The following is a 14,818-nucleotide window of genomic DNA, read 5'->3' as shown; positions in this document are numbered from 1 at the left end:
CATGTTTGTATTTGCACTGAAATCAAGCATTAAATCTTCTAAAGTAGACACACTTTGCTATTTATCTTCGCAAAGTTTTGGAACTAGATCAGAAATCAGATCAGGCCAGAAATAACTGGTAATACGTTTTGAAGCTCGAGTTAACACATTTTTCAGACTTGATTTACTTTACCTACTTAAACTGCTACTGAATCACGCAGGTGTGAGAGTGTTTCAGTGCTTTTTGTGATATTAAAACTTCACATTAGGTTCTTGTGCCGCAACCTTTTATCCTCTATCTTGTCTCATGTTTTACTGTTACTGTCCTTGATCCTGTCTTTAGATCACCATAGAGCATAATGCTGATGATTTTCTTTTTTGCTGTTATCAACTAATCCCAAGATCAAAACCAATAATGTGTTCATTTCTCAATACTTTCCCAGTTGCCTACTCCCTCTGTGCTCTCAGCCTCAAGCCCAATCGATTCCCACAAAAGATATACATCTTTAAAAAGGGTTCACAAATACATAATTCAATTTTTCAGTAATTTGCTAAAACAGCTAGGTACTGTAGTCAAACAGGAGTAAATTACATTTGTTGGGAACTATTGAATGTTCATCTATTGATTTGTTGCTCCAGTGACTACTCACAGCAGCCGGACAGTGTTTGTGGGATTAACTGAAATTACAGTATTCATATTCATCGTAATGAGGTAACATGTTGGCTCACTGATGTTTTTTTTAATAGTTTATGGGCAACAATAGAGCTTTAAGGAGCACAGAGGAATAACCTATACCAAGCTTTGGATACACAGACAATACTAATACAATCAATTCATTGTTTTGGTCTTTTCATGACTTTTGTGGACAATATGAAAGATGTAGAATGTCGTCCTGTTCTGGTTATTATGATTATTATATTCTGCCTCATTAGTCAAACTTTGTCAGTTGTTTACATGGTAGGCGTACCATAACAAATAGTTGTGGTTTGTCATGGCTGTGGCATCACTTAAGTAACCTGTCACTGCTGGAGAGGACAGTAACATCAAGAATATGTACAGATTTTTTTACATTTAATTTTACCTACAAGTAATGAACAAATTGACAGAAATGCTCAAATGATAAGATGAGAGTGAATGGTAATGCTGCATGGATTACATTAACCAAACACAGAAAGAACTGACTTTAATACCTCCCCCAGGGAGCTGTTTAGTCCCAAAAGTGTCCACATATTGATCATTACATTGTGAGAGGTTTTCTTTGTTGGTTGAAGCGTCCAATTAGAGGATATTTCCCTGGCATTTTCAGACAACTGATGGTGAACCGCTTTAATGAAGTGTTGAAGGCAACTACTGCATACACACAGTGAAAAGAAAAAGAACTGAAATGTCTTAACTAGCCCCTCACCCCTCTAACCCATCACACCAACACCCCCACAAACACATACACTCACAACGAACACACAGTGATGAGTTAATTGGACATAAGACCCTTTTTTCTTTCTTTCTGTGTGTGTGTGTGGTGTATTCCCTCACCTCTCTCCATTGTTTGGTTTCAACACCTTGTGTATAGAGCACGCATACTGTGAAAAGGCATCAGATAGGGACAGAAAGAGATGAAATGTTGTGAGAAAAAGAGAGAGAAAATTAGAGGCAACAAGAGAGAAAAAGAGGGAGACATTCAGAGAAATGCAGGCAGATTCCAAATGGGAAATCAATGTGAGGGTTTTAGCTCCAGTACAGTGAACAAACAGCCATGGCACTCTGAGCAAAACAACGATTTCCCAATTCACAGGGCAACATATCCACAAAGACAGACAAAAACCACACAGAAAAGACAAAAATGGAGCAGGACAGAAAGCAGTGTTTTTTTAGGGAATAGAGTACCTGCACAGGGATGACAGGGGAGCACAAACAATCATTCAGTCTTTATGACATACTCACATGGATCTGACTTGGAGAATGTGTCTTTATCCAGCAGATTTCTATAAAATGAAGAAAAAGAAGAGAAAGAATTGTTACTCAGTGTTACATGGTCATGCTACCATGATCAGGTCTGAAGTGGTCAATTCAAAACCACTTTCTGGTGAAATCTATGTTTTGACCTTTGTGCAAACATATATTGTTATTATATTTCAAACAGTCATTAATTACATACTGTAGCTCAAATTCTGTAGGCTCTCCAGCTACGTTACAAACTGGCCAAAGCTGTTTGCAGTAAACAGTCTGATCACAGACTCACATGAAACAAAATCTTACTCCGCGTTTCTCCCTTTTCAGAGAAATTTCACCACCACACACACACACAACACCTTGTAAATAGCTCAAGGAGGAAGAAAATAGAAAGCGTTTGTTGGTGGCAATGCAACCTCAGTTTAAACACTCACACAAGAGGATGAAAGACGATGGCCCTCCACACCCTCAGCATTAATCTTTGATGGTGGCTTCTGTTCAGCTGTCAGCTTGCTGATCGTTTGTTCTAGTAACAAGTCGTTTTTTTAGTAGGCGTAGAAGTAGAGGAGTAGAGGATGCGATGGCTCCGGCTGCCACACAGCCGAGCTGAACGTCGGTAACCCTCTTGCACTCAGCTTCTCTAGTTTACATTGAAACTCTCTTGGCTTGACCTTTAACCTTATACACATAACATTCACATTCACAGGTGAATGATGAAACATAGCTTCTGTTTCATACATCATTCTCATTTCATTTACCGTCATTTACAGTGCATTGGTGTCTGTTTGTAGCAGGCACACATTTAGTTAACTGTAACTGTCACTGTTTGTTTTAGTTGACTCTTACTAGTTCTAATTTATCTTCCCATTGAGTCCCCAGTCCTGAGAGTGGTGCTGTTTCTGGTTGCATCATGTCAGGCCTGGACAAAAGGACGCAGCCCCTAAACCCAGCTGTTAAATACAGGAAGTGGCCCATCTTGCCATACCAACTTCCTGCCACATCATGGGGGGGGACGGGACAGTTCTTGTTCAGAAATTTTGCTTGTTTATTTAGACGATCCGAGTTTGCCGGTTCATTTGTTTTGTTTTATTATCAAAAGATGCGTACTGGCATCCTAGCTGTCCTGTTGTGTTGTTTGTAGTTTAGTCAGTAGTGTTTGTACTTGTGTTACCCCCTTGTGTGTATTAATGGTCTGATCAGCGGCACTTTCTGAAATGGCTGATGCTGTTGTTCTCATTGGGGGAAAAGGTCTTGATTTACATGAGGTCTATATGCTGGAATGATTAGGTATCATTCAAACTAAGTGAAAACACCTGTGGGTGTAATATGGCTGTGTAGGAGCTTTAATTATAAAAGCAGCATAGGACAAACATACGTGAACCTGTATATTCCACAATACAACTACTGTCAGATCCTGTGTTTTAAGACTTTTAATTTAATATTTTAATATTGTCCAGTAAAGGCAAAATGATTATTTAAAATAAAATACTATGATGACGACCCTACAGTGTTGGTGCACTTTCAAAATCAAGCTCAAATCAATATATCCATCTGATTCTGGTTTTAATCAATGTCTCCGTGTGATACTTCAAGGTAGTTTTACTGTGTGGCTTGAGATAATAGCATTAATCAAGTTCTGTATAAGAGAGCACTTAATTTGTGCACCCAGACACTTTATGGCTGTGGTTTTGTACTTAATTTTGCATACACACAAGCTCATTTATACATTCATAGACTAGAGAGTCAGGTGGTTGGCAGACATATCGGTGCAGAACATTGTTGGGTTTGGTGTCAGCATGTCGTCTGCGTGTTTGCTGGATGCTCTTCTCCCTCTCTGTCCTCTGAACACCCACTACGCCTCCATCTTTGCCATCACATTAAGTGTGTGACCTCACACGTTTCAGATTCAAGATTTGCTCTGTAATTATTGAACCTTAATCACCCCATGGACTTGTTTAAAGTTGTTTAAAAATATGCCAGTGAGCTTAAATTGAAATTAGTACCATCAATTCCCAGACTGATTGGTATTATTTATTACTGGTAACTATAAAGTTTGATTACAGCCTGCAGCATAATTTACAGCAAATGTTGGAGACAGAAAATTATAGACAAGGAGAGAGACTGAAAAGGTCATTGTCAAGGGTCTTTTTCAAACCGTGTGCATCTCCGCCTATCTGTCGCACTCCAGCATCCAGTCTATTAAGTGTGGTCTTCCAAACTTTGTGTCTGTCTGTGGGTGCTAATATGTGCCTCATGTATGAAAAGAGTGAAGTAAGAATTATCTTAACCATATTATCATTTATTTGACGATACAGCATCTGCTTCAACTAAAACATTGGATTTTAGATTGACTTTCTTTTTTTTCTTCTTTTTTTAATTACCCAGCCAAATCCAATTATTTTAAGACTCAATAATGAGAATGTAAAAAAAGATAATGAAGTTGAATTGACAATGCAATTAACTACTGTAAATATGTGACAATCACTGTATACAGTGCTCCAAGACAAAAACAATTTCCAGTGTTTTTTCATGCACTCTCCCAAGTTTGTCTTCAGGTCTCTTCCTGAGCCTCATTTTAATGCATTTTCTATAAATGTATCTTTCTCTAACTTAATCTCTCTCAACTTCCAGCAGTGTTTCGAATGTCCGTGTTACGCCTCCATCATGCTTGCTTGACCTTTTCATAATGCCTGCCAGAGGGTACTGTGTACCCAACACTACTACCCTTCTTGTTTTCTTTTGCTCGCTCACTCACTACAGTGACATGAGAGCCTCCACTTGAGATGCTGTAGCCTGCTGGCTTGATTCTTATTTGTCTTTTCTCTCTTGCTTCATTTTCCTCTGCAGTTTCTGCTGTCAGCTGTGGTCTTCCATCAGACTCGACCTATTTTGATCTCTTCTCCAATTCTGTATTTCTTCCTCTCCCCCTTTATAGCTTTCAAAACAAGACAATTACTGATAATAATAATCCTGAAATCTTTTGTTTTTCATCGTATTTTCAAAATTACACAGATGATACTTGCCGATGTGTTATCTGATTGTCCGAGTGCCTGGGATTGAAGTGTTGCAGCATTTAAAATTCTAGTGCCTTTTCATTACAATTTTATCTAAATTGAAAAGAAAAGAAAAGAATGTGTTTGGCACTGCTAGAGCGAGATAACTAAGTAAATCAGAGCACACAGACTTTAAAAGTCATTTCATCATAATCACAAATATTGCACTGCTATAACTCTAGTAGGAGAGAAGAAGTTTGGAAAAACATCTTGCTGTTTTCAGTTTATCATGCTTGTATACAAAATGTCTCAGGAATGCATTGTTTTGTATAATTGGATGTTTTATTTGCTTTAATTTATTCAGTCCTTCTCCAAATACATTTTCAGTTACATCTGGATTCTTTCCATCCACCAACCCTTCCTAACAGCTCTCAAAGGGTACATTGGCACACAACCTGGTGCAGCAAGCAATATTTATTTCTTCTCCATTGTTATCATTTCAGTCCTCAAGTAATGAGTCTTGCACTTTACATAAGTATTGTAAACTGCTGTACAGTTCTTTTAGTCAATGATTGTCAATGGGGATGTAAAGATTCACCAGTATGAACCAATCAGAAGCATAGATTGGACTGTAAATTCATGGTAAGCGCCAAACATGAAACTGCAAGAAAGGTTTAAAGGGTTTCTACATGATATCTCAGCATCCGCACACAGCCGCTGACTGGCAGCCTCTCTTAGCTTTTGTGCTACTTGCGTTAGCTCAGTATCTTAGTTGAGTCTGTCGCTGGGCAGCAGCACTGACTCATTTTTAGGGTCGGTTTCACTGTCCTTCGGGTCCACTCACTGAACCCAGGACTGTTGGATTTGATGGGAGGGGTTAACTGATGATTCAGCTATGTGAATAGGTTCAGGGTCAGTAAGCAGTTGTGTAATATAGCAAATTAGAAACTTTCTCCAAAAATTGGTCTATATGAGGGTGAAGTTTCTCTTTTCCTTTGCAAAGTGATAACTGTGGAGGCAGCGGAGGAGGTTGCTATTTTTCTCACTTCATCTAAAAATTATACATTCATCTTAAGAAATGCAGTGTGGGAGTCGACCTAACATTTCTTCTATTCTATTCTAATATTAAGAGCTGTTAGCTCTGGGTGCATCAGATCGTGTTTAAATCCTTAAATCCTTAAAGCCAGTGTGTATAAAGGTTCACACCCAAGTGCCTTTACATTTTTCTTGTGTGTATAGAACAATCCCACAAGAGCAACTGTCAAAGCAAATTTTACTGGAAAACCTGTATGCGTCTTTGGAGCGGAGGACACATTGTAATACTATAAAAGAAATCTGAGTCGTGATGAGGATGTGCTGTATTTGACTTAATATGGGAGTTCTCTCATTCAGTTTCCTACAGTGATCATGACACATCAACCCGTACACAATCCAGAAGAAGTATAGCTCAAATAGCTGTATGGAGTTCATCTGTGCCATTGGACAGGTTAATATCTTTAACTTTAAGTTGTAAAACAGTTTAAAATATGTTCCTATTCTCTTAGTAGAGGAGAAATATTACCAGTGAAGTATGTTTTGTACTTAACTTTGGATACTGAAACTTCAAGTGTATTCTAACATTATTCCTGATCCTCCCTGACCCACATTTGCATCTATGAATGTTATTCTTGATGCTGACAACAAGTGTTGCAGTGCACTTGTTAGTTTTTACAGGAGGGGCCTTGCTCTGTAGAACAATAGCAATATTCCCAGTGGGCACTCAACATTTGCATTTGTTATAACTTTGTAGGAGCTGTGCATTTGAGTGTGTGCGTGCAGACATTATCACAAAGGCATGCAAGCATGTAACCAAGTATTCCCTCATTCTCTCCTATTCTCCCTCTCTTTCCTGATTTAGTTCACGTGTTTCCTGCACACTGGTGCAAAATGAATCAGTCCATATGTCATCCACCACTGCCTCCTCTCTATCTTTGTCATTTCCACCTCCTGTTTATCTCTTTGTATTATCCTTCTAATGGTCTCTCCATTATCTCTTATGTTAAATGTTGCCTCAAATTGCTTTCATCTCTGCAAACCACTGCTCTTCATTTCCACTCATTCACTGAGTCAACACATATAATTTTGGATTTAACCAGGGGCCAGTTTATATCACTGTATCCCAATCTATAATCAAATACCAGCGATCATATATCTCAGAAGATTTGCATATAGTGTAAACACTTATATACTGATGAGATGAAAGATTCTCTGGAAACAAAGTCAGTCAGGCAGCAGCTAAAGCGATGTCGATGTAATCTAGTGGTACAATCACTCAAATAGGGATTTTATCTCAGATCTGATAAAAATCTCCTGTAAGCAAGTCATCTGAGTGTGAAGATGGCCACCAATGGCACATACAGTGTATCTATAATCTCATAAATTATGATGGAAAGCCAACTGGGTCTACCACTCTGTACACAGTGTTGCTCTGTGTATAACAATTATTGTCATACTATGTGAATTAAACACAGTACATCCTTTCCATGTGTTGTAGGAGTACATGTTTGAGTACATGCTCCTGCTTGTGGTAGAAATGGAGTTGTGTACTAATTGTGGTTTGGGCCAGGAGGTCCTCTGGGAGTGTTGTATCCATCTTTCCAGGAAGATAATTGATGGGGAAGATGGGTTTTATATACTTCAGATCCAATAACTTAACCATGATTTTCTGTAGAGCATGATGGATGAGCAGCCTATGTTACCATGGTGATGTACTTTAAAATCCAGCCTGTTCTTGGAGGGAGAATACCTACATTTGAGTCCATAGGTAGCACCAAAAGCTAACTGAATATTGATTGTTGCCATATTCATTTATCTATTTATATTGGTCAGATCAAACATGGGCTATTATGGCGTTTACCATCATCAAGGAAAAGCTAGGCCTGTCTACCCCTAAAATGAATTTCTTTCATGTACTCACAAAAACAAGCAACAAAGTGAAAACACCAACAGAATATACTTTTATGTACTATTTTCTGCAGCTATTTAAAAAGCATTTGATACCACTAAAATAATAATTATATTATGTTATATTTTAAAAGCTGCAGCCCATTGCACCAGCACTACATAAATTCTCTCTTGAATTGAGGTCAGTGCTTAACAATTCATTGTAACTAGTTAGTTTGATACTAAAGCTGTGTGAATGTTTGGTTGTATCAAAGAGACATGAGCTTCATCATAGCCACTCTGGCATCCACACTAACCGCAATATTGTCGCAGAAAATGGCCCATCAGTGAAAAGCACTATTCTTAATTCCTTGTTTATCCTCCCACCTTTCAAAACAATGTGCCATGACAACCACTATTCTATGGAGGACATTTGACCTTTTAAGGGCCAGGTGTAAGATTTAAGTCACACTATTTTAGCTGGGTTCAGATGAGGCTATGTTTGAATTTATGCACAGCTGGTGCAACCCACTGCTGTGCTCTAGACCTCCTGGTTGATCTCAGTCTCAATGAATCTCTTAATCCTAGCACTTATTGTCCATATTTGTCCTGATGGTGAGAATAAGCTGTAAACGTTCTAATAACTGCTGCACTTCTTTAACTCTGTTTTTGTTTCTGTTCCCACAAACCTCTTAAGCTGTGTAAGTTTCTCCTCCCTCTTTCTCTCTCTCTCTCTCTCTCTCTCTCTCTCTCTCGTCTTTCTTTGTGTGGCCTGTACTCTTCTTCTACATCTCCATGGGGGAGAATTCAAGGGTCTTAGCACAAATGGTGTCCTACACTGTACAGATTGTAAAGCCCTCTGAGGTCATTTGTGATTTGTAATTTTGGTCCGTATAAACTTTGACTAGACCTAACAAAACCAATTTCATGTCAGCTCACTTAATCTGAAGTTCATACATATACATATAAGTTATCATTGTCTTTCAGTTTTACATGTTATAAATAAAATGGAGGACCAAATCATTATCATAGATGACAGCGCAACTAAATGTAACCAACTTCCTAGTGACCTGGTATCTATTGATTTACAACTCATTTCTGAGAGAGCCCATCTGCTACATGGCCCCTTATTTCTATAAATAGCCCCTCATGTGTGTTGTGCAAGATATGGTGGAGGAGAGGGGCACAAATATTCCTAGATTGTCTTCCAACTGCATTTGATAGAAAAATGTCAAAAAACTAGTAGGATATTTGTGTTGCTGAGAGAGAATACCCTTAGAGAGGCCTTGGTGTCAGAGTGGGGAAGGCTCCACACACAGTCTGTCTGAACAAAGAAGCTTTGACCACCTGTGCAATATATTGAATTCTAGTTCAACAGCCCTACATCAAACACTGCCTCTATGTCTTGTTGACACTCTTCAGTCAAGTGTTTCTCTTTTTGAGACCATAGTCTGTCTGTCTGTAACCACTGATTCACATGAAGTGATTGCCCCAATTAAAGAAGTGTGAACTGGAAACAATATAGGATTGTAGATAGAATTGTCTCTGAAACAGTAAATTCTGATTCATTGAGGAGTAAGCCCAGAAGGGATCATGTCTTTGGTCGTGTGTGTGTGCATGTGTACCTGTATCTGTCTGTCCGTCTGTTTGGCACTATACAACATGAATAAATCCCTGCTTCTGTTATCTTCGCCACCATGTTGAGTGCAAGGGAGTGTAGGGGGTTAATTGGAACCCTTTTCACTCTCTGCCATAGGCCTGTATCTCTGGTATCATTTATGCTTGAATATTCTAGCAACCAATTAAACGTTACAATCACAGCTATAAATAAATATATGACAATCTACACAAACGTTTTCTGAAATTAAGTGATTTGTGATGAAAGTCATGTTGTGCATTTGTGCCAACCATCCCCATCAAGAAAACTGTGATAGTTTACCCTTTTTTACATTTGAATATACTAAAAAATGCATCAGTGAAAACCTGTCAAAAAGCCTATTTGTGAAAAAGAAAAGTGTTTTTAGAGGTCAAAAAGAAACTGCATAAATTAGACGCTTACAGTTGCAGAACTAGAGAAACAAATATGTGAAAAATGTCAATTTTGTAGTTTATGTAATAAAATTTGTTATTGCTTAAATAGAACCAAAAAGAAATAAAATTCAACTCTTTGCATAGCATTAAATTACACTGTATCATATTGAAAGACATTGCATTGCAATAGGAGCGAATCATCTTGTATTGTGTGTGTATGCATTCTGCATTATTCTTGCATGGTGCACCTTTAATTTTTCCCACCAGTTCTGTATACAAGCAGGCAAAATAAAATTTCTTACATTCTCTGTGCCTCAGTGGCCAAGGGAACGAGGCTTTTATTTGGGGCAGCTTTTATTCCTCATTTCCCCTGTTCATCAGTTACTGCAAAGTAAACACTTCCTCCATGTTTACATACTTACTTGCGCTGTTTGTCTTGATAAATTTAATAAAATGTTCATTACCACAGCGTCAAGTCCATCAGTACAGCAAGAGCCACATCAGATGCAACTGTCACACTAAAAGTCTTACAGCCTCTTTCTTTTAATGGGAGTTTTTTAATGTGAAAAAAAAAGTCAGGAACTGTTGAACTGTTGTTTTGCTGAATGTGGCTTAACATCGATCAGTAACACCTGGAATTAATTTGAGTTTGTAAGCATGGCTCTATTGTACTGATGGAATTAGAGCTGAGGAAATGTACACTGTTGAAAAAGTAATTTAACCCCCTCGATGTGAGTTTTTAGCCTTTCTTAGCAACCAGCCTGTTTCTGTCTGTGCTAGCTACACCCATTATTTTGTTATTATTTGGCTTTTGTGTGAAGGTTTATTGAACTTCAGAACATTGAAGTTCAGAAGAAATTTAACAAGCTAATGAATTGGAATCCAAGGTGAGGGTAGTCAACTGATTGAGAATGCACACTCACTCAGTAACATATTGTACACAGCACCAATTAAATCCTACTGTGAACAATGCAAATTGTGCCACAATATTAACATTCAGCCATGTACAGTACAGCACATGTATAACCAGAGAGACGTGTCTATGCAGAAATGCACAAAAGCTGCATTAACCAAAGCTTCAAACACCAACACCAAGCCAGCAGGAGCTCAACCTGAGTGTATCCAAATCTAGGTCTGCTGGAACAAAACCTCATCAAAGCAATTCTTTTATTACCCTCTGTCAAGTGCAGCCCCCACAGCATATGCCTTCCTACACACCGGCCCCAAGTCAACAATGGTCCTGCCCTAAATTCTGAAGCAAACCTCCAAAAAAACAAAATGAGGTGCTCATCTACAACAACATGCAGCCACGTCAGAACCACAGAGCTTGATTGCATGTAGTGCTAAAACGAGTCCTAGTAAACTTAAATCAATGTTAAGAATTTTACACCAGCAGAGGCTTTGAAAATGGTTTTGAAGAGCGTAGCTGCGTCTCCGGGGTTTGCAGACTAATTATTGTAATATAAAGTCTCTTGCTTGATACTGACATCTCTTGATCATTTTTCACAAAGCAGTGAACAGGAGATGTAGTTTGAACAAAGTTTCTCAAAAAAAAAAAAATTGATAATTGATTAAATCAGAAAAATGGCACCAACATGTCACCAGGATTATGAAAAAAGAGCTTTTTCAATTAGATGTGAGTCAACATTAAATATGCCTTTAAGAACCAAAATAAACTTTTTACCGGCGCATCATAACAACTAGTGCTATGACATTAAATATTTAAAATGTGTCACAAGATTTGCATTAGGTGTTGCGTAATCCGTTTCAAAGGGATTGGCAATACTTAAGGGGTTTCAAACTAACTTCCTCAAACACAACTTCCCTTATGTAAATGAGGTTATGAAAAGATCTGAGATGTACGGAGGCAGCGGGGGCAGGATTTTGGTATGTATGTCTCTGTCCGCAAGGGAATTTGTGAAATCAAGTGAGCAGGAATGTAAGAAAAAATCAAATGTAAGAACAAGAAAAGGAGAGGAGAAACTGTGTCAGAGAATATGTGTGTGAGAGACTTGGAAAGAGAGGGAGCGAGGGAGAAAAATGAAATCCTCAGAGATTAGATCAGAAATAGATGGAGAGTGTAACGGAGTTCCTGTATCACAGGGAGAAGAAACAACCAGTTGCCTGTTAGACAGACACACCGACACAGCTGACTTTATTTACAGAGATCTGACATAAACCACAGTAATTAGACACCTCCCTGCCTTTAACCTGCAGGAGGTTCCTTAACTCTCTAACTGTAATTGCTCTGAGAAAAGGATGATAAATATCGAGGGATGAGTGCTTCTTTTTGAGGAGGCGTTTCAAGACGTGAAAATTGAGCTGATGCGATTCTTGACTTGGAATAGAGCACAAGTCAGCATAAATAGGCTGCCACAGGCTAACAATTAAAATTTTAGGAGCTCATAGATTTCAACTTAACTGAGGACTCCTCACTGACACCTCCTTGGCTCCCTTGTAAAATGATTCTAGATATATTCATTTGCACTATATTTATCTGTGATGCATTATTGCATGTGAATATTTACAGCTGGTGTAGAGTCTGAACGCAAGGCTTATGTCTATAGCATATACAATATATAACATATCGCCCTATTGCAACACAGTATTCCCAGGAAATGTACATCTAAGAAAAAACTGCATGTGTGCATCAAGGGTGAAAGGTTCCCATCGATGGTTTATTTTTCTGGTGCAAGGAGGACAGTCTGTGGGTGTGGAATGAATCTCTATTGTATTCATACAGCCCAGGCTCTGTGTTTGACCTATTGCTTACACGGGATGCAGCATAACTCAAGGCTGAGGGAAGGTGTGTGTGTCTGAGTGTGTGTGTGTGTGTGTGTGTGTGTGTGTGTGTGTGTTGCTGTAGAAAATAAGAAAACAACTGGATATTTATCACTTGCAAAAACACCAAGTAGATAATGAAAGGCACAACTGAAATGGTGCTAAAGGGATTTGGCTAAATGCACTTCAAGTTTGTTCCTGAGCAAATAAAACTTGACATTTTCAAACAGCAAACAAGTTGGTGAACATATTGGCGCATTTGGCAGCTAAAGAGCCAGGAATTTCCCCTGGGAGTTGGTGGAGTGCAAAGACAGAGCTATAATTGAGAGAATATCTGACTTCCATTCATCAAGTGGAAACAAGCATGACTCCAAATGAATGACAATGTTGCTCTTTAACTGCTGGATGTTTAAATAAGCAACTGGAAGCAAAAGTGGTTAAAGCAGAAAGCCTACAATACTGTCCGTCAAGAGAAAGCTGCACTACCAACATCCATTGATCATCTTTGCTACCTCCAGCTTTTCATAACATTAGAAATACATAGTTTACTGATGTCAAATTTGAAGAGCACTGCCTTTTAAGTTTAAAGTTATTATCTTTCAAATGTCACTTTTGTGACTCTTTATGTTCTGCATTCTTTCAGCAGTAGCCATTCAACGTGTTTGCATTCTTAATTAACTCTTTCTATAGTTGTCTTTATTGTTGGTGGCAGACTCTGCCATTCCCATGGAATCAAACTGCTGATCTAAACACAAAGGATTCACAGGAAACAATGCATGCATGTAATCCACTGTCAATTCATAAGAATTGTTTGGCATTGTATATTATACTTTCAGCAATCAGCTATTTTTTTTAGCTCATAAGAGATGTGGGGAAAAGCAAAAAAGAAAATAATCGAATGAACCACTATACTATTGTTTAACATGTGTTAGACAAATTTTATTTTGTATTAGGAGAGAGCAAGCAGAGGACGGCCTCCCGTTGTCCATTAATTCCTGATAATGGACACTTCAAAGGATGTTATCCTGACTATACCAAGGTCACTTGCCAAAGAAAAAAGAAATAAAACCATTGGTTAATAATGTCATATGTTTTGCAATTTAAAACAACGTTTTTTCACAAGCCATAACTCTGTTTGCCTGGTAGCACCTGAGGGTTTGTCTGATACCTGTAACAATCATTACCATCCCTTTTGGTTCTTATCCAATGGGAATGATGTTCTCTAATGTTACTCCAGTAAATAAGACAATCTTGGATACAACTTCACAATGGGAGATATTTGTAGTCTGCTCAGTTCATAGAACCCTTTGGCTCAGCTATAAACCAAATGGTTAATGTTATGCTAGCAAGATTCAAAGTCAATAACACTGCATACGGTTGACAAACAGTAAATATAGTTTGACAGTATGTTTAACAACAAGGCTAACTAAATATCCAATTAGTCATCATCCCCAAATCAATATCAAGACGTTCACTGACAAATGTTAAGCTATGTTTACTGTTGGCCCTGGCCTGAAGTAGCAAGTAGAACAGCGAATGGAATATGAGAGGATCGCGCCTACTTCCTGTGTGTTACAGTCTCCATAATGAGGACCTGAAGGACTACGCTCACTGTTGTAAATAAGTTAGCTTGTTAACAGCTTGCAATAAACCATAAACAGAGGCTTTGACTGCATCCCTGTTTCTATGGTTACTCATTTTAGATACCGGCTGATACTGTGATATAGAATGGTGAATAGACAGTTTCACTGAAACCACTGAGTAGGTGTCCTAAATCACATAATGAACGACCTGCAGCAAATCTGAATGAAGCATTCACCCAGACCATGGTATAAATCCTGGGCAGAAAATTTGCTTCAAATTGATGTTAAAACATGCATGCATGCCAAAAGAAGAAATCACCTACTAAAAGCCTGATGTTTAGAAAATATAAAGTTTTCATCCAGCTATTACAATTTGTCAGGAAAGGAAAGCAGAAACAGGCTGAGTGTTTTCCTCAAGGACATTTAAGCTAGATGAATTGTAACAAGAAGGCTGCGCTACCACTCTTGAATGAAAAAGCATTGCCAGTGAGACAAAATGAAAGGGACGAGTAGCGGTGGATGACAGAGGAAGGGAGGAGTTAATGAAGAATGAGCAGGGAAGAACAAGGTAAAAAAGA

At 38.4% G+C, this 14,818-nt stretch overlaps 1 protein-coding gene across 2 annotated transcripts in view; it reads right to left on the bottom strand.

The window, feature by feature from the left end:
• The window catches only part of cpne5b (copine Vb), a 116,910-nt gene that overhangs the window by 88,609 nt on the left and 13,483 nt on the right, over positions 1-14,818 (bottom strand). For both annotated transcript variants that reach the window (XM_070852147.1, XM_070852139.1), the window contains exons 2-3: positions 1,922-1,962; positions 1,514-1,560 (exon numbers count right to left, since the gene is read on the bottom strand). In XM_070852147.1, coding sequence (XP_070708248.1) covers positions 1,514-1,560; positions 1,922-1,962 — 88 coding nt within the window. The remainder of the gene's footprint in view (positions 1-1,513; positions 1,561-1,921; positions 1,963-14,818) is intronic.

The sequence above is a fragment of the Pempheris klunzingeri genome, chromosome 2 (genome assembly GCF_042242105.1).
Source record: "Pempheris klunzingeri isolate RE-2024b chromosome 2, fPemKlu1.hap1, whole genome shotgun sequence".
In the NCBI taxonomy this organism is placed as follows: Eukaryota; Metazoa; Chordata; class Actinopteri; order Acropomatiformes; family Pempheridae; genus Pempheris; species Pempheris klunzingeri.
The sequence above is the reverse complement of the archived record's forward strand: the minus strand, read 5'-3'. Positions and strand labels throughout refer to the sequence as shown.